This window comes from Protopterus annectens, chromosome 2.part1 (genome assembly GCF_019279795.1).
Source record: "Protopterus annectens isolate FY-2018-M chromosome 2.part1, PAN1.0, whole genome shotgun sequence".
Lineage (NCBI taxonomy): Eukaryota > Metazoa > Chordata > Ceratodontiformes > Protopteridae > Protopterus > Protopterus annectens.
The window spans coordinates 1,067,066,904-1,067,087,731 of NC_056729.1; the positions used below are offsets into that span (position 1 = coordinate 1,067,066,904).

At 38.4% G+C, this 20,828-nt stretch overlaps 1 protein-coding gene across 4 annotated transcripts in view; it reads right to left on the reverse strand.

Annotated features, from left to right (window-relative positions):
* PLA2G7 (phospholipase A2 group VII) overlaps positions 1 to 20,828 on the reverse strand; it is a 1,251,751-nt gene that overhangs the window by 235,317 nt on the left and 995,606 nt on the right. For all 4 annotated transcript variants that reach the window (XM_044062626.1, XM_044062625.1, XM_044062627.1 and 1 more), the window contains one exon: positions 11,841 to 12,011. In XM_044062626.1, the coding sequence (XP_043918561.1) occupies positions 11,841 to 12,011 (171 nt within the window). The remainder of the gene's footprint in view (positions 1 to 11,840; positions 12,012 to 20,828) is intronic.

Below are 20,828 nucleotides of genomic sequence, written 5' to 3' on the forward strand. Positions count from 1 at the left end.
CAAAGGGCGGAGGTGTATCCATATTCATCAAGGATACCCACATCTCCAGGTTAGTGGCGCAGCATGATGCCCCAGAGATCATCCATGCGAAACTATCAGCAGGCAAAACCACATTTCAAGTCATAGCCTGTTATAGATCGTCCACCATGTTCCAAGATGCTCACTGAGCATTCCTTGAGGTATTGGAAAATATAAAGGTCCTACCCAACACCATAATTTTGGGTGATTTCAACTACCCTGGTATAGACTGGGTGAACTACCAAAGTTCTAACTCCTATGCCCAGCGGTTCATAGAATTTATAAATTCAAATGCCCTTGAACAACTGGTATGTTCTCCCACTAGAGGGGACAACATATGGGATTTAGTCATCACAAATATGGGCGCCCATTGTACCACACCCGTTATCACTCCCTCTCTGGTCAGATCAGACCACAAACTGAAAACCCTAGACCTCCTCACCCCTCCACCTCCCCCAGTCAAAGAAACCATTGTAAAAAACCTTTCCAAAGCAAACTTCAAACTACTTGCGCCAGAAGTGGAAAGCTTCACTATCCCCTTGCAGAATGATAATGATATCCAGGATGCAGAATCCTACACCAAGGCACTTTATATACATCTTCAGGATTGCATGGACCGTGCTATCGCAAATAAAACCAAGACTCCTTCCTCAAGCAAGAAGAAACCAGTCTGGTGGACCCCAACCATAAGCAAACTATACAATAAAAGGAGGAGACTTATACAAAAAAAAAGGCCAAATCTCAAGTAGAAAAATCTTCCCTGATTAGCTTTAGTAAGAAATTGAAGATCCTCATCAAGTCAAATAAATCCAATTTCGAAAAGAAATTTGCCAAGGATGCCAAGGATAACCATAAGGCCTTCTATGGTTATGTCAAAAACCTAAATGGCAATGCTCAGGTCTGTTCTGAGCTAGTACAAAATGGAACAAAATACACTGACCCCACTGACATTGCCAACATCTCGGCTGACAGGTTCAGTGCAAATTCCCCCCCCCCCCATCAGCTACAGGGCCTATTACTATTCCAGGGGATTGTGTAACTCCAATTATTACTGATACATTGGTTAATAAGGCTCTATCTAAAGCTAAAAACACTGCCTCCATGGGACCAGATGCTGTCCCGAGCTGTGTCATATGCGAGCTCCAAAATGAATTAACCCCGCATCTGAATACCCTGTTCAGTCTCAGCCTCTCGACAGGATATGTGCCCATAGAATGGCGCACAGCAACGGTGGTTCTGCTGCACAAGGGTGGGCCCACAACCGACCCTGGGAACTACCGACCAATAAGCCTGACCAGTCTGATCTGTATGGCAATGGAGCGAATCATTATGGAACTCATAAATGGAGAGATTGGGAACCTCCAAACACTTGACCCCACACAGTTTGGCTTTGTCAAGGGCAGATCATGCCTCCTGAACCTGGTGGACTTCTTTGATACAGTTACTCAGGCTATAGATAAGGGAAAGGAGGTACACACGGCTTACCTTGACCTTGCTAAAGCATTTGACACCATTCCCCATTCGGGTATTATTGCTAAACTCACCAACCTAGGCATAAACCCTTACGTCACAAGATGGATTGCAAACTGGCTCTCAGACAGATCCCACAAAGTAAGAGTAGCGGGATCTATGTCCAAATCCAGACCAGTAATGAGCGGTATGCCTCAGGGCTCTGTTCTGGGGCCCCTCCTGTTTGGCATATACTTCTCAGAAGTACAGGCAAGCACTGAAGGGCTGTGGCTTACCAAGTTTGCGGATGACTGCAAACTGGGTGCTATAATAGAGTCTCCGGCCGACATGGATATCCTCCAGAAGGGCCTTAACGAGACTGATGCATGGTGTCAAAGCCATGGTCTCAAGCTAAATGCTAAAAATTGCGTAGTAATCCCATTTGGAAAAAACAGAGTACCCACGAACTACTACATAGGAGGTAACCCCCTGAAATCTGAAGTAGTAATAAGGGATCTAGGGACCCAAGTAGATAGTCAGCTTTCCTTTGATAACCATGTTGCCAAGGTGGTTAGAAAATCTTTCTATGTGACCCATCTGATCACGAAAGGGTTCACATCAAGATCTAAGGATGTAGTGGTGCCCCTCTACTCTTCCCTCATCAGACCCATTATTGACTACAATGCACCAATTGGAATCTACCTGGCTAGGCATCTCCAGCAGCTGGAGAGACCACAGAGGTACCTCACTAAGAGGATTACTGGCCTCAAACAGTTGCCCTATGCAGCACGACTGAAAAAACTAAGGCTTTTCTCTGTTGCATACCGCCTTCTCAGAGGCAATCTCTGTCTAACATACAGAGCCATGTCCAACCCAGAACTGTTGAACATGCTCCATCTTAGCAAAACCAAATCCACTCGAGCTACATGCTCTAGGGTTATAAACCTCAGCACAACAATGAATAGAACATGCTGGAGGGATAGATTCCCTTTGCAAAGACTTCCCTTGCTATGGAACAAGGTCCCGATCTACATAAGACAGAGCCCCTCACTATCACTCTTCAAGAGGAACCTTGACGAGTGGATGAGTAACAGAAAGTTCACACCAGGGATCATACCAACAGCTCTATTAGATAGGGGCCAAGGGTACTAGCTGCTAGATCAAGGGCCTAGGGAACTAACCAAAGGGGTGGTGAATACCACACAACGTGGCTGGGCTAATATATGCCTTCAGGCAGATAGCCCAGTATCTACCTATGAACCTATGAACTTAAAACAAACACAGAAAACTATGGGCATCTTCAAATAATGAAGTTTAACCTCCATGATGGAAATAACTGTACCAAACTGACAGATGCTCCCATAGGTATTACCTAACCTTTTCTCTTCTTATCTCTAGTCCCCTCACAGATATGAAAAACAGTTTGGATGCTTTCAGAATATATTAACTTTTAGCTTTAAGAAAAACAATGCTATTTTAAATAACATCAAATTATACACTGTTCTAGTAAATGCACTTGGAAAGTATTTGGGTATCAGGAAAGCTGCTATCTCTTATTCACTTCCAATCATTTCAAACTTTGTTTTTTACTGAGCTGCTTGCCTTTGTACCTTTTAATTTTACATTTCCCTCAGCAAACACTGTCCAGAACTCTCAAGATTTGTTGACTGCACCTGTAGTCAGCTTGTTCCCATAAGAAAATAATGCACAACTCAACTGCCCTCAGCTGAAGACTTCTCTAGTCATACTGGACATTAATTTGCTAAAGGAAAATTTCTCATTGCATTCACATCTTTTCTTCTTTTTCAAATGCACATGCTTATACAAAAAATGTTTTTGCAGTATGCGAAGGAAATTCATATATGCAAAAGTAAGAGGAAACATCTCTACTCTACATATATTATAATCAATGCACTTCTACATCCAATCCTCCTCCTCCCAAGTAACCCAAGATTACAGCATATTAACTTAAACATGCTTTGGCCCAGCCTTTCTTTTTTATATTATAATGTCTACATTTCTTAACACTAAAAAAGTACTTATTTACTTTATTATCTTTATCACATACAACAGTCACTGAAAAGATTCACCCTCACACCATTTTAGATAGCTCTGACTACATACTACTCCAGTCTGCTTTACTATATAACATGCAATATATACCATGAAATGTTTTATACAAATACTGTTAAGAACAAAAACTGTTTTGCTTACAGTTACTTTTTCCCTTTTTTGTGTCATTCCAAACATTAATGGCATGAAGTGAGCTATAATGCTTTACAGTTCATCCACATGTTTAACAAAGTTAACAAAAGTCCTATATTTCTCAACAATTTTTTTCTTGCAAATATATACTTCACACATGACTGATGCTTTATAATCTCATTTATTCATTAATTTCAGTGTTGTTAGTCTTCTTCCTGTTCATCTCCATCTCCCAAAACCAGACTCTGGTTCAAGTCCAAGGTACCCTTGATTATTTTAGTCAATTGCTGAGCTTTTTCTGTCTCTCGAGGAATTTCATTTGGCACACTTGTAAAGGTTTCACTGGCAAAGTTTCTCTATGAACCCTATTACCAGAAAAATGAGAAGCTAAGTCCCCACCTGTTTGATGGCTCACTTTGTTGGACAAACTTTTTATTTCCTCGTTGCCCATTCTGTATCAACAAATGTCTTTCATCCTCCAGGAAAAAAATATTCTTAAGAAAGCTAGATACAGTAGCTTGAATCTCACACATACCTTCCCACATTTTCTGACTGCTGGGATAAATGTGCTTCTTTTCTGCCGGGTGTACAATGAATAATTACTTTCCAAAAACACTTTATTGTCTCTAGTTTTTAATACTTTGCTCTTCTGCCACAGTTTTGTCAGGATCATCTCTTTTTGCTGGCATGGTAGCATCTTAACTAATGCAGATCTTGGCTGCTTTCTCATGGCCAGGTTTGCAGCATACACTCAATGTACCCTTTCAATTAACAAATTTTGCTGTGGAATACCAGTCCAGTTGCTTATCTGCACTTTCATAAAATTATTACAGTCTGTTCCTTCCAATTTCAATGATACAGCAGAAAATGTCAGTTTTTTTCTTAGTGCTCTGTCCCCTTAACTCTGCCATATTTTGAAACAGCTCTCCTTGACAAATCTCATGCTCAGCCAGCCTTTTCTTCATTTTGCCCTCTGATTTTTGCAGTTTTATCAGTTCATCTGAATAGGTGCTTAAAATGTATTCTATTTTTCCAGTCTTTTATCTGAATTGACATACCTTTTCAGTGTTTCATTTATTTTAATCAGCTCTAAGTAGATTTGGCTTATTTTTACTTCCGAATTACTACAAGCCATTTCTTGCATGAAAGATGGAGTTTGAATTGCTTTTTGTTGACCAGCTGCAGGATTCTTCCTAGTCAGTGTTTACTTTTCACATTTTCTACCTGATTTTCTTTCAGGTTCTCTAATTTTCTACTTTGCTGGCAATGTTTATCAACATATGGCCATGTTCATCTGTAGGAAGAAAGGAAACAACACAAGGCTAGTGGAATACTGGTAACATTTCTCTGCAGAAATTATTACGAAACCCACAAAGTTTGAGTTGCAGGTGGCTCATCAAAAAGTATAAAAGTGACCAGCAATGACCCTCATGGCTTGGTGCTGATGCTTCTTCTTTTTGGTATTTACTTCTCAGATTTCCAAGTAGACAGCCAAGACCTCTGGCTAACAAAGTCTACAGATGACTGCAAACTGGGGGGGGGTGTTGCTACATCACCCTATGACACCCAAAACCCTGTAGAATAAACACTTTCTAGTAAGCTCTAGGTGCACTAAAATGAGCTTAACCTAAATGCTAAAAGTGTGATAGCATTGCTTTTTGGAGACAACTCCTGCTTCATTATACTGCATGCACAACACACCACTACAAAATTAAGTCAGGGACCCCACTTGAGTTGATAGCTCTGTGCCCTGGCCCAGCAATCAAGGAGCCTCAATCCTCACCACTAACACCAGGGAGGTCGTCTCACAGAAGAGGAAAGGATAACTAATACACACAGTAAAGTAAGTGCACACAGAGATCACAGTCAGTCTGGGGCTGGTTGCGCCCTTGCTAAGGTCCCCAATAAGACTCCCCACTGGTACAGCTATAGGGTCCAGGTCTCAGCCTAACTGGGCAAGCTAAAACCTCCAGTACCCTCTCTGTCCAACCAGTGCTTTGTGTCCCTGCCAAGTAACTGACACAACACACACACACTTTGAGATAAGTATTTATACAACTTCACAGACACTCCTGGGAAAGGCTGACACAGATTCTCCAACTGTGCCCCTTTACCCAGACTATATGGTAGTAATTACTGCCACCACCCAGTTAATAATATCAAGCTACTAAATGGCCCTTAAAAGGGTGTCCAATTATTACTGTGCAATATTAATATCCAATGGTAATATGACTAACAGTCAAGGCTTACTTTAGAGTGGCCTATTACAATAACCTCTATAAATATGCAATGTACTGTAGAGTTTATCTCTACACAAATCAGCCACAGATAGAAGGCTTTAAAAATATTTAGTAACCAAATTCACCTCCTCTCCACGTCCAAAGAATAAACCACAAGCAAAAACACCTCCGCAAGCATTTACCATGAAGGGTCTCCTCCAGTAAAACTCTAATACGTATCGTAACACAAAAGTGTGTACCACAGATGAATATATATAAAACAATAAATTTATTAGAACACCAAACAACAGAACAAGCACAATGGGATTGAGCGCGCTTTCATCTATCACATCCAGACTTCATCAGAATCCATCATATCCAATGTTAACTGCCCTTAAATACATTTCTAATTAATTGGTTAATTAATAAAATAACAACCAGATAAATGTCCAATTATGTTAACAATTGACATTGCATAAAAAAGTGCTGTGCAAAAGTGAACATGAATAATACCAGGAATATAGAATATTAATCTATTTAAACTGTATATATTAAATAAATAAATAAAAAAATAATAAATAAATATTACTCATACATGAATATATAAAAAATTTTTAAAAATAGTAAATACATATATAAATTGATGAAATCAATATATGTAAATAAAATGTATAATGCATAAAATATTGATTATATGATAGTAATTATATAATTTTATTAATTAACCAATTAATTAGAAATGTATTTAAGGGCAGTTAACATTGGATATGATGGATTCTGATGAAGTCTGGATGTGATAGATGAAAGCGCGCTCAATCCCATTGTGCTTGTTCTGTTGTTTGGTGTTCTAATAAATTTATTGTTTTATATATATTCATCTGTGGTACACACTTTTGTGTTACGATACGTATTAGAGTTTTACTGGAGGAGACCCTTCATGGTAAATGCTTGCGGAGGTGTTTTTGCTTGTGGTTTAAAAATATTTAATAATAAATAATTAAAACACAAGACAAAACTACTACACCACAGAGATATCTAATAGTTCAGAGATCACACAGAAACTTAAAATAATACAGTAAGACAGGTCTGATTTCAAAGAAAAATACCTAATTAATCTTTACTAGCTTTAACTATTCCTACAAGAAATCACAGTGCTAAAACGTACATGTGAGCATAAGGCGGAGTGCTAAGTTAGATGTCTAAAGTCAAAATGCTTTTAGTCTCTTCTGAGAAATAGTATTTAAACATTACTAACAAACATGTCTCTAAGGCCCCCCCAAAATTACATCATTTTTGACACTTAGGTTTTCCCAGTATTCATACTGCATCATCTTAACACCTGATCTGAGTTCTCAGGCCACAAACTGCATTATTTAGCAATCTAACACTTCCTCAGAAATTTACAACAATACAAGTCATTTCACATGTATATGCTAGCAGAAACCAGAGCAATAAAGCACCTTCCACATCTAAATTCTAGTCATAAAGTTTAGCCTTAAAACAATGGGCATGAAATCTTCATCCAGCCACCCTGGAGCCGAATTCTAACATGAAAGGGTACAACATGCTTCACTGGGCCAGTAGAGTGCAATGTTGTCACATATTTTGCAGTTCCACATTTCACAGTATTCTTTACATTCAAGAAACATGCCTGTATTTTACATTTATTATCAAGAAAACATGCCTGTATTTTACATTTATTTATACAGCTGATACAATTATGTATCAAATTCTATTTGACTAGGCTGGCAGCCTTCACACATCTCTCCCCAATCGTCATAAGCTCCCTCTCTTTTTACTATTATGTGACAACAGTTGTCAGAAAATCCTTTTATTTAGCTAGACCCAGCTAACTGGTAAAAGAATATCATCAAGATATAAAGAAATAATCACTCCCTTATACTCAGCATTAATCAGGACAATTATTCAGCACAACACCCCATTTGGGAGGTATCTCACTAAACATATCAAATAATAAGACCAACCCCAAAGAGTACTAACCAAAATAATCACATGCCTGAAGTCCCTGAGCTACCAAGAGAGTCTGGTAGGGTAGCTCTAGCCCTTTATTCAATGTCTTACAGACTTTGGAGGGGAGATCTCTGTCTCACTTACAGGGCAATTAGAGACCCAACTGTCATGGACCTCCTGTATCTATGCCAATACTAGAACCAGAACCTTAAATCTTCATCAGCATTAAATAAAATGAGGTTGATGGGCAGGTTTATAATGCAGCACCTCCCAAATCTCTGGAATAAACTTTCATGACATGTTAAACACTGTTACACACTATCTTACATTAAACATAACCTACACAACTGGACCTCATATTTACTCTGGGATTAACTGATATGGCCCGCTTGCAGAAAAGAGATGTAGCCTGAGGGAGGGTATTGGTAAGGCATGCATGGTCACAGGACTCAACAGATTTGGAATTTCTATGAAAAGAATTGCATTTTTATCTAGGATAGCACTAGGCACCCACTCAACATGTGCCACATCTGTCACATATCTTCATCAACTACTCCACCAGTGTTAATCTTACCAAATCCTCTACAGAGACCACTCCAGGATATAACTTAGGTTGGGACATCCATGTAAAGCTGTGGTTTTCAACCTTTTTGTTGTAGTGGAATTCTAGAAAAGCTATTAATACTTCTCAGGGAACCACATTCATCTAACCTGCTGAGAGTATATGAGTTTACCATTTTATATTAATCCCACATATAAATTACATACCTAGAAAATAGTCCCGCTGTCAATACCACAAGTGCATTTATGTTAATAACAAAGCAGATTGACATGACTGCTTTTTTATTATATTGAATTAACTACATTAACTTACTTTTTTATATTGTCAAGAGAATGAAGCAGTATCAAAATCTCTATACCCATTTTGCCATTAACAAGAAACTTGCATTTGATGATTTCTACACAGCTGCTGAACTCGTGGATGAACTACGGACAGACAAACATGTAATTCCTTTCCCACTTATACAAGTCATTTTCATTTTTAACATTAACAGAAATTTTTGGAAGAACGTCTGTCAAATAAGAGAGGAACCCTAACTGAAAACCCCATTTATAAGAGCATGTCCTTCAGCTGTTAATTACTCCTGTTCATTACATCATAGAAGGTTACTAGGCTAATGGCCCTGGGGCCCTTACAAGCCTAGCCAAGGGTTTATCCCCAAAAATAACAAACCTCAGTCAGCACTTGTCACCCCTGTCAGTGAGGGACAAAGGTGGAACCCCTGGAACAAATTTGTGGTTTCCCATCCACTTATCAAGGTTGCGCTTGAAGTAGGTTGGCGATGTATTCTTTTTGACATGTATGGGAAGTCTATTCTAGAGACGGGGCAGCCTCTGAGAGACAAACCTGTCTCTCCAACAGGTTTTGTTAATGTTGCATATTAGATTTAGGCCTTTCGAGCAGGTAATGCATGAGGAGTTAGGCTTAAGGATATGGAGCTCTTTATACATCACACGCCAGTGTTGTTGTTTTCTCTATGTCACATTCCTCACTGCCTATTGATAAAAAGTTCTCTTCTGGTCAGTCGGCCCATCTGTTCCCCATCACCACAGATCAAGCATAGATCATGAGTGGCCATCATTCAGATAGCGATCAAGAGTGGCGTGTGATTTTTCTTTTTCTTTTTTTAATACAGCCAACAAACACTCAGTGTTTGTGTGGGGAAGTGGAGTTGCAATAGGGTGACTGCAGAGGGAATCTCTTCACATCTGTAAGGGGTGTTCCTTCATGTAGTGCTACCCCAAGGTGCATAACCCTTCCTACACAACACAGACAAGCAACCCTCACCACTTCATTTTGCAACTTCCATGAAATGGCAAACTGATTGCTACTCACCTCCCATGTTACTTTATACTCCATGCATTCACTTTATAACTTCTATATCAAAATTATTGCTCATTCCTTAAAATTAGCCAAGAAACCCCATACTACCTTCAACCCAGGAAGACAAAACACTTACCTTCCACATACCTTCCCTTATGCCTTGTTATAGTAGAAAATAGCTTTAACAAGATGGTGCCAGGTAACTGGAACCATCTCCCCATGAGAAGAGAAAACAAACTGATTAAAATGATTATACAAAAAACCTGACAAGTCACCTAAAAAAAAACTATTTCTGCACCTGCTTTGTGGATTAAGGTTAAAAATATATTTCCTTCATGGTTGCAGCTTTACATATGCAAATTAACAGATGATACACTAAGATCCAACCAAAACTCAGTCTGTGAACAAGCAGATAGTATTTTTCTCTTTTTGCTTAAATTGTAAATAGTGCCAAACTTGTTACTCATTGAGGTTACTTAGCAAGATTAACTATAAATTTTACATTTATGAAAAGTTGTTTGCTTGTAACTTTACAATATAATATATGACATTTTATATAATGTTCTATTTGACAGTTCTTATTTATCATTCTGTGTAATTCTCATTGTCTGGGACTGCCAATTTACCTGGGTCTTGAAAGGAGTTCAATTGTTAGTCTGTCTACCTAGCTAACAAAATAAATATTTACAATGTCTTATGTTGCTAAGCAGAAACTCCATATTCTAGATAGATCTGTAGATTCATCTGGCAATGTTGGTGGTGGTGTTCAGGGCAATTGTCTTGGTGGGACAAGTAGGTGCTCCTTCCTCTTTCTTTATGTTCTGCACACCACAGAGCACGGGAAATGTTACCAACACAAAAGACCTGTCTTGTTCATCTTTTTATGAATTATAAGGCTGTGTAATTGCTGCTGCTTCTGTTCTGATGTAGAGTATACTCAGACTACATTTAGTACTTCCTTCACTGGTCTCCATGAAAAGAAGAAATGCAGCCCTCTGGTCTATCATCAATTCCACTCACAGGTGGTCTTCTGATTCCTGAATCTACTCCTCTGCTCTTACCTCCACTACCTGAACCGCAATGTAAGTTTTTGCAGACATAATTTTTGAGTGTGGTTTGCCATTTTACTATATGCAACAGTTATGCTGGAGACTGAGACTACTGAATTTACATAACATACACAATCTTTTACTAATACATCAGTGGTCATTCTAAAGACTGGAGTATCTGGTCATGAAACAGGCATGCTAAATGTCTTCCGAGGCAATGATGTGCATGTTCTGTTTTTATCAAATGCATTGTCTCATAGGACGCTCTGAGCCTTTATAAAACAGAAACTAAAGTCAATGCATTTGCAGATATTTTTAAATGAAAACATTGGAAGCAGAAAGGAAAAAAAAAAGGCATGCATTCACAATGGACTATAATGAACTAGTTCTTAGAATCAGATAATAGAAAATTCAGAACAATTATGTTTACAAATCCATACTACATGTAACCTAATGACATTAAGCGATGCAGTTTGACCAATTTATTTCCCTTTAATAATGCAGCTACTATAAACATGGAGGTGGCATGGCCTTGAATTCCATTACTTTCATTTTCTGCAGTAGTTAAGTATTTACTCAATATATGGTTAAGTCAGTTGATTTAAAAAGCTTTTCTGCCAGGACCGAAGTCTAGGCATATAACTAGGATTAGATAAAAAAAATGTCTACCAAATTTCAATACACCACAGTAATATAAAGGTAAAGAGCAGCACAGTTAAAATGTTAACAGGTCAGGAAACATTAATCATACAAATACAGAAGTTCAGCAAACTGCAGTTTGTAACAGAACTATTCAGGTTACAGTGGCTATATATATATGGGTAGTGCACCCTATTAAGTAAAAAAGTAAAATATATTAATAATGTTCAGATTCTTCTTCTCATTTTGTTGCTATTTTTGCAGCCACAATGGGATGTCCTTTTTATTGGCCAGATAAAACAAAATTCTTGAAGCTACTGACTTGGTGATATTAGTTCTTCATTAAATCTAAAAAAAAGTGTATTTTCTTCATTGTAAATCAGATCATAGTTAATGCATACTTACTTTACGGTTATCATTTTCCACTCCTTAATGCAGGACTCGAGTTTTTTCATTTTCATGATATTCCCAGCCCATTGGAATGTCTCCGAGTTAATAAACAGCAGTGGCTGCCGTACTGTACGATAAAACTCATCAGAAAGTGGAAACATCCATGCATCCAATGCAATACCACAACTAGAAAATTGAATAAGAAGCTATTACAGCAATATGAAGTTTAAATAAACAAGTAAACTTTGACTGTAAGATCACCAACTATACAGGTAATTTCTACAATGACATCATCACACAAGGATGTGAAAATCTGCTGGCAGATAAAGTCTATCCAATAGAGTCAGTATGCTCAGAAATGAAGTTTCACTCTGAGATTCTATGGGCATTATTTATAATCATTGAGTGGAACACATTACGGCCACCCACATTGTACGTGAATAAGGGCAGCTAATCCGTGATTCATAGAGACTACTTACATTAACGCATGATGGCTGTGAATAACCATAAGCAAATGAACTCATTATGAGATGTAAATGCAAAATGATATAAACCCAGCATATGCTAATGAAGCATTCTGTCACTTACTTGCAGTTCATAGTCAAATTTCCACTCCATCCACAAATCAACTGTAAAATCCAGTCCTGCCTATTGTATTTACTTTGCAGTCCATGAACTTATCACCTTAACTGTTTACATTGCTGACTTTGTAAAATGATTTGTTTTGTCCTTTCTATGCTTCAATCCCTTCTTCTGTATCATTACTGCAAATAAAATACCACAATCATACACAAAAACGTTTGATATAATCAAACACAATGAAAGCATGCCTGCCAACCTCAGAAAAAAAATATGTAACACAAATCCCATAATTATGCAGAGTCCAGCCAAGTAAAGTTGTGCTGAAGTAATGTTTCAATATCACAAATAGATTCAGATGAGTAAAGAAATCAGTTTAACGCATCTGAACTTTCAATAGTCCTTATCACATTCTTGCAATCATAATATCATCAGTGGCACTAAGGAATCTCCCAGTAAAAACACATGTTGAATCAACAAAAAGTACAGTTGTGTAGGTAAACCTACCATTGAGTAGATGTGTGACTGTCACTGTTGCAGTAACCTTAGCTATATGGATATGGGTTATATCCTGCATGGGATATAACAGCCAGCCAGTTTCCAAACGAGCTGACTAAAATGGCAAATTTGGGTGCCAAGCCCTTCAGAGCTTTCATGCCAACAGGCAGAGGGAATTTGAGCCCTGAAAGGACAATGCTAGGAACAACAAAATAAATAAATAAATAAATAAATAAATAAATAAATGTCCACATCCTGGCATAAATAACACATAAAAAAACAGCGGGGGTGGAGGAAATGACTTCTGCAGCAGTGGTCACTCAAACATCTACTGTTTATGGTAGGTTTACTTGCATAATTGTACTATGTTCATCATACTGAACACTGCTGCAGCAGCCTTAGCTATACGGGTAGAGTACACTAACTTACTACATTTGGGATGTAGAAGGAGAAGAGTCCAGCAGCCCCTGGAGAATGGTCCTAGAAAAGCCTGATCTACACCTAGAGAAGGAATCAAGCTTGTAGTGCTTTGTAAAAGTATGTACAGAGAACCAAGCTGCAGCTTCTGGAATGCTTCTAACATCCAGCCCTTTCCAAAAAAGCTATGGATTAAGCCAAGGCCCTGTTAGAGGGGGCTTTAACCCTGCCTTGAATAGTTTTGTTGAGGTGAGTATAACAAAAGGTAACAGCCTTAGATAACCATTTAGAAATAGTCCATTTTCATACAGGTTGTCTCTTTTTACTTTCAGAAGACATGAACAATTGATACAGAGATCTGAAAGATTTAGTGAACGACCATGGTATGAAGTATTCTTTCTCCCTCATTATCTGCTCTTGTGCTACTCTTCCCCAACTGCACTCCATCACACAACAAATCTTAACTGCCACTGAAACTTGGCTCACTAACTCTCAACTATTCCGTAACTCCAAGAAAACCAAACTCCTTCTCTTCCCACTAAAATGTAATCCTACTGACATAAATCAGTTCAAAATATGTTCTGCAGACAACACTGTCACTGAAATAGTCCACCAGACTAAACTGCTAGGTGTCATCATAGACAATCAACCTAAGTTTGATCTCCATGTACAACATATCAAAAAAACCTCACCAAAAAATTGGCATCTTATATGGAAACAAACACTCTCTGAACACATTGACCAAAGCCACTCTTGCTAAGACCTTCCTGCTCCCCTCCCTATTTTATGGTGCCACTATCCTTACTAATCTACAGTCCTCGATTAGATCCAAAATGGAACAGTGCTACAACAAAGTGGCCAAGTTTGCCACTAACTCAAAAACCTATACACATCATTGTAAAACACCACATATCCTTCAATGGGAAGAAGTCCCTAATCACCTTCATTATGTCCAGCTTTTAACCTTACACAACATTATCTATAAACCATCAGCCTTCGCAGAGCTGAAATACTTAGTTAAAACTTACATCCTCAAAAGAATCCTTAGGTCAGAAGACAAAATACTTCTTTACTATCTCCACCCCCCTCTAAACTTCCAGGATAAAGCCTATTGTCTTACTTAGTCACTAAAGTATGGAACTCTCTCCCCCTATTAACCAGAAGAGTTCCTAACTTGGTAGCCTTCCAAACCTCAATAAAACAACATCTAAATAAATCATGGCTGTGCTTATGTTCTGCTCCTAGTTAACTTCACATCTGCTTTCTCGCCCATGTCTTCTCTACTCCAAGCCGATAGTCTCACCTCCTTCTTTCTTCCTCCTGACTAATGCTACCGGAGATAACTAACCCCACTTTTCTCACTCTCCCCTTCTTCTCCAAAAAAGAAACAAACAAAAAAAAAAACTAAATAAATATAAAAATTTGTTTAGGGAAATATCAACTAGTTACACTATGAAAGAATGTCTTGTACCCATCTCCTATGTCTAGGAGCTAAAGAACATTTACATTGTATATACGTAGGATATTTTTCTTGTACGTTTAAATGTTGTGATGTCTATGCCTGTACATGAACCTGGAACTACTTTATTCTGTATTAAACTAAGACGTTGCAATATGTTTGTAAACCATGTTCTGATGTTGGAGCTTTTCTCCCTGGGCCTACGCTTAAAAAAGGTTCTTCTGATCCAGACGGTTTATCCTGGTATACAAATCTCAAACAAATAAATAAAACTAAATAAATAAAATGTTTAGGTTCAGGAAAGAAAATGGTGAGATGGATAGTCTGGCTTAAAGTAAACTCGGATACCACTTTAGGCATAAACAGGAATAGTTCTCAAAGAAACAATGTCTCTGTGGAAAAGGAGGTATGGTTGACTCAACAGCTAGCAACTCAGATACACTTCTTGCAGAAGTCAGGGCAATCAATAAAAATATTTCTGTGTTTAGAACCTCAAATGAACCAGGTTAGCTTGTTCAAATGGAGCAAGTGTTAGCTTCTCTAATGTAAACCTAAGATCCTAAGGCAGGGCCATCAGTTTTCTTAGAAATCTATAATGCAAAATGCTTTCCAAAAACATTTTGACATGAGAATGCATTGAAAGAGGAAGATTCATGTGCAGACATGCTGAAATGGCCAATAAATGAAGTCTGACATATGAGCAAGAAAAGCTAAAAGATAGTATCTGACACATATATTATAAAACCAGTTAACAACTAGCCCTGAACAGGTGCTGGTTATGTTGTTGGCACAAACTAGAAAACATTTTTCATTTGCTAATGTATGATTTTCTAGTAGAATGGTTTTGTCTCCATTACTACTTGTTGCATATCCTCAGTAAACAGATGCCTAAAGGGAATTAAGACCCTATCATCCAGGCAGTCAGTTGAAGGTGATTGGAGTTGGATGTATCAAACACCCCATTCTTGTGTGAGAAGATCCAGTCTGTGAGGAAGTGTGCGGTAATTGCCCTTGTCCATTTCCAAAAAAAGGAAGAACCACAGTTGCCTGGGCCAGGAGGGACTCATCACATTGATCAAAGGGGATTTTGTCTAACTCTTCAGAAATACTCTGGATATCAGTGGAAAAGCATACAGGAACATTCCTGTCCAAGGAAAAAAAAAGCTTCTGTCTTCCAAGCCTTCTTGCATGAAGTCCTGCAGCAGAATTTTGAAAATGACTGTTCAAACAAGAGACAAACAGGTCTACTTGAGGAACTCTCCACGGACAGATCAAATCTGAGAAGATCCCCTAATCAAGTTTCTATTACTGAGGGTCTGCCCTGTCCTGCTCATCTTTCCTGTAAACAGTTTTGTCTGATGGAATGTATGACACCTGCAAAGTGAGACTGTGTTGTGAAGCAATATTCCAAGCTATCATAGCTAGTCTGCAAAGGGGTTATGACCTGTTTCCACCTTGCTTGTGGATGTACTAGATGACTGTGGTACTGTTTGTAACAACTTAAAAAGGTCCTGGGGTATCAAAAACCATTCAGAGAGGTGAGTGCCTTGATCAGGGAAAGGATTTTTTTTTTATAATTATGTGTTTGTGTCTGTCCTTGATGTCCCACATACCTTAAGCTTTAATCCCTCCTGAAACTGCTCCCCAAGCAAAGTCTAAGACACCTGTGGTGACTGACTGCTTTGGAATAGGGAGGGAGAAGGGGAGATGTGGATTTAAGGATATTTGCTATCTCCACCAAGTGATCTGTCTTCTGACAAATCCCAGCACTGGGATTTTAAAAGACACAGGATGTTGGTTCTGGGACCAAAGACACTTCAAACACCATTGTATCTTTCTCATGTGGAGTCATGCTAGGGCTATCATGGGACTCAGTGATGCCATGAAAACCAAAATCCTGAGATATTCCCTTTCAGTGACTGAAGTTTGAGTGGAAAACCGTTGACACAGATCTAGATATGGATCTTTTTTTTCCTGTGGAAGAGAAACTCTTTGAACTGAAGTGTCAAAATGACAACCCAGGAACACAATGCTGTGTCAGAAAAGACTTTTGAATGTTCTTTTGGAGTCCCATCTTGTGTAAGAGATCTGTCACCCAAGTGAGAGATTTCTGAAACTTTGAAAAAGACTTTGCAAAGATAAGTAACTCATCTAAATATGGGAATGTGGATACCCTGTAGCCTGCAATGAGTCAGAACTGGAGCTGGACACTTTGTGAATACTCTTGGTGCGGTGGATAGTCCACAAGGTAAGGCAAAGAACTGATAATGTGATCCAGACATGCAAAACCTTGAGAAAAGTCTGGATGAATAGGGATGTGATAAGTGTATTTTAAATCTATACTACCAGGAAACATGAACGAGGAAGAAGAGGTAACAGGCTGTGAAGTGGGATCATTTTGAATTTAGGCAATATCACAAACAGATTTAGGAAAAAAACATCCAGAACTGGTCTACAAGCATTTTCTTTCTTTGCCACTAAAAACATCCTTGAATAAAAACCTTTACCCATCTGGGAAGGAGGAACTAGCTCCATCACATCCCTAGGACAGTGGTAGATGAACAACTACTCCTGGAAAGGAAGGATTTACTCCCACTATTATCTGTAACCTTGATGAACGATCTTCAGAACCCAGTTGTCTGTAACTGTTACCAACTGAAAAGTGGGGATTCAGACTTTCTGAAAGAGAAACTGACCTGCTGAGTTGGGAAGAGGGGGTGACAAGGTCCCTTAAATACTCATTCTGACTTATTGGACTGTCTTTGGTTTTAGAAGGTCCAGAATTCTTCTAGGAACTCCCTTGCCATTTCTTCATAAAATCCTGTTTACCTGAATTTTGTTGAGTTTATATATTTTTTTTATTTTTTGCCAAAATGAGATGAGGGGTTAGGGAATCCCTTAGAAATTTTGGAAAAGTAGGACTGAAAAATCTTTGACCTTCCCTGTATCGACTTACCCCTTTCATCATACTTCTTGATCATCTCTGCAGCAGAGGGACCAAAAACTAAATCTCTATCAAAAGAAGAATTTAAAAAATCATTTTAACATCATATGGGAGGTTCTGAGAATGTCAGGGAAACCTCCTCATAAAAGTAACAGTGGCTATGCCCTGGAAGAAGTATCAACTGAGTCATATACACACTGTAAACAATGAGTAGTGACTTGTGAAACAGAAGTAACTAAATTATTTAATGCAGATTTTTCCTCACAAGAAGAAACTGCAGACAAAACATACCTCCTACTTTCACAATTCATCAGAACAAACATATGAGCCCGACAATCCCAAATTCTGAAAATCAAAGCCACAGATATATATAGCCCCATGCACATCAATAATCTTCTCATTCGTATCAGAAAAAGTGGGATTGGAATTAACTAAGTATTTAGCAGCAGTAGTGTTAACTAAAGCTATAGCTGCTGGGTCAACTTAAAAGATTATATAACTTTATACATCCTATCTGCCTTTTTAGGGGTAGCTGGCTGACTATCAGGAAAATTGCAGGCAGTAACACACACACATCCTTCAAAGCTGACAGAACTGGAGGAACTGGTGAAAATTACAGAAATTCCTTCTGTAACAGCTTACAGTAGTTTCTGAGGGACTGCAAAACCCCAGTATTCCCCCAATGAAAACACTGGCACATTCTGGAGACAGTTTTAGAGAAATGGAAATTCCCACAGGTTGATTAAGAAATTGAGCTCTCCCTGAGTCTGAATCAGAAATTTGAGGAGAAAACCCCATCTTTCACTTTACTGTCCAGATTCAGAATCAGAATCTTAAAACTCTTCAGGAAAATAGGTATCCCTCCTTTTACCAGAAACTACTTTAGAAGAATGATCAAAAGCCTGAATGAAAAGCCTGAGCCAAACCCAGTAAACTACTCTTGTCTAAGAAAATTTGAAGAGGAGCAGATACACGTTTAGGTTTTGGTTCTCCTTTCGACAGGAAAACATGGCTAACTGTGTTATTACAGGCATCAGCAGCTTCCCCAGGGAAAGGCATAGCATTCTGAGAAAACAGGAAAGACGTCCCTTTTGCCAATCCCAGGACCAACAAGAGGGGCTCTTCTTGGCCTACTAAGGGGACCCCAGCAGCCAGAGAAGACATGGCCAACTCCCTTTCCACAGTGGCTGTCGGTGCTACACCAGAAGTATCTTGGATAAAAGATGAATGGTCTGAAGTACAACTAATGGCCACAGAAGAGTCACCCACCTGTGGTTAAGGCAAACAGCTTGCCTGCTGTGGTAACACAGGCTGTTTGCTTAATTTTTTTTCTTTTTGTGGCTGTAGGAAGGACCATCTGTGGGACTGATACTTTGTTCCATTGTCAAGTTGAAAATGGTGCGGCTTTCCTGGGGAAAAGAAGTAGCAAAAGGTGGTAAAACTTAAAGTCTTTAAAAGACACTTTTTCACAAAAACACAGTAAAAAGCACTTTACTACATCTGGACAGCCTCCAAAATTAAAATAAACAAACTTCTACACAAAAATGGTTTTCAATTACTTTAACCAACTTTTGAACTGACGGGAAAAACAGTACTCTTATTTAAAACAATAATACAATCTCAAGAAAGTCCATCAAAATAGAATTTCCCACCATTAAACAAACATTCTTGAACAGGGAAGTGTTACTAAATAAACATTTTTAATGGAAGGTTTTTCCCCAAATGGAACTTACCTGAACAGCAAAGGAACAGAGAGAGATGATCGTCGATCATCAAAAGCCTCAGAGGTGTCTACAATTCAGTGACAGGAAAGCTCTGAAGGGCTTGGTGCCCAAACCTGACTTTTAGTCAGCTCAGCTAAAGCTGACTGACAGTTTGGTTGTGTGGAAGTTGCCCTAAAGCTTTGGAAGCTGTCTGGCTATTATATCCTAAGCAGGATTTAACTTGTATAGCTAAGGCTACTGCAGCAGTGATCAATACGATGAACATCAGCTTATTTTTACTTTACTTATTTTTTAGCATTTTATTGCTTCAGATTTAAATCACTACATTTTTAACATGTATGCACAATTACTAAAAGATGCCAAAGTAAATGATTTTCTCACTGATCACTAATCATTTCCACTACATGAGTTCCCATTTACAAATGACAGCTTACAACATTCACCAAATATATTATAATATGGCCATTAATTGAATAAAACAAACATGTCTTGAAGTCAGCTCAGCAGTCCTACCTCATTTTGAACAGTTTCATAATAATTGCCAAATATTTCTATAATTTATTTTTCTTACTTTAAAAGTCTCTGATTTCCTAAGTAATTTGACACTTAACTCAAGTAATCCCAAAGTAATTTAGCGCTGTTAAACTTACTCACATAAGCTAAGGTTCCTTTACGTGTTTTGTATGCAGATGAGGCCCTTTTACATTTATCTATATGAATCACAGTAACTGGTGAATGTGTATGGCACCTAATGCACATAAATGATCTTGGCTTAACACTTACCTTCGGGTACTTTTTACACTTTTACTGTAAATAGGCTTCTTTGTCAAAACGCTTGCACGTAACCTTAGCGTGAATAACCTCTGCTGACTGTATTTGCATATAAATGTAGTGCCACTCTACATGGATTACCATTATAAAAGTCTGAAACTAGGGACTGTAAATACTACCCTATATCTGTTACTTTTTTCCCACTTTTCCCTTCATATTAACAGCCAAAAACATATCTCAACTATTTAAAATTAATGTTTTCTGCCAGACACTGCTTCTACTCAAAATACATTCCACTACAAAGCCATAAACATTTGCTTCCCTAATTTTTGTGTTGACTTGTCTATGTAGAAGTAGATTAGGTCACCACCCATTCCCTAATCAATGGGACACTCATGGGTTGAGCTATCTCATTCCACTGTCCACTGTGCAAAGCAATGGGACTTATAAAAGTCCTACTTTTCAATTGCTGTGGAAAAGCCACAATTACTTCCAGCTTTTCCACAGCAGTTCAGTTACTTCACCTACCCGGACCTGCAAGCAGAGCTATCCCCTCTTAGGTCTGGGCGTTTTAAATTGTGCAGCAATTGGCTGCAATTCATGAAGGGGTG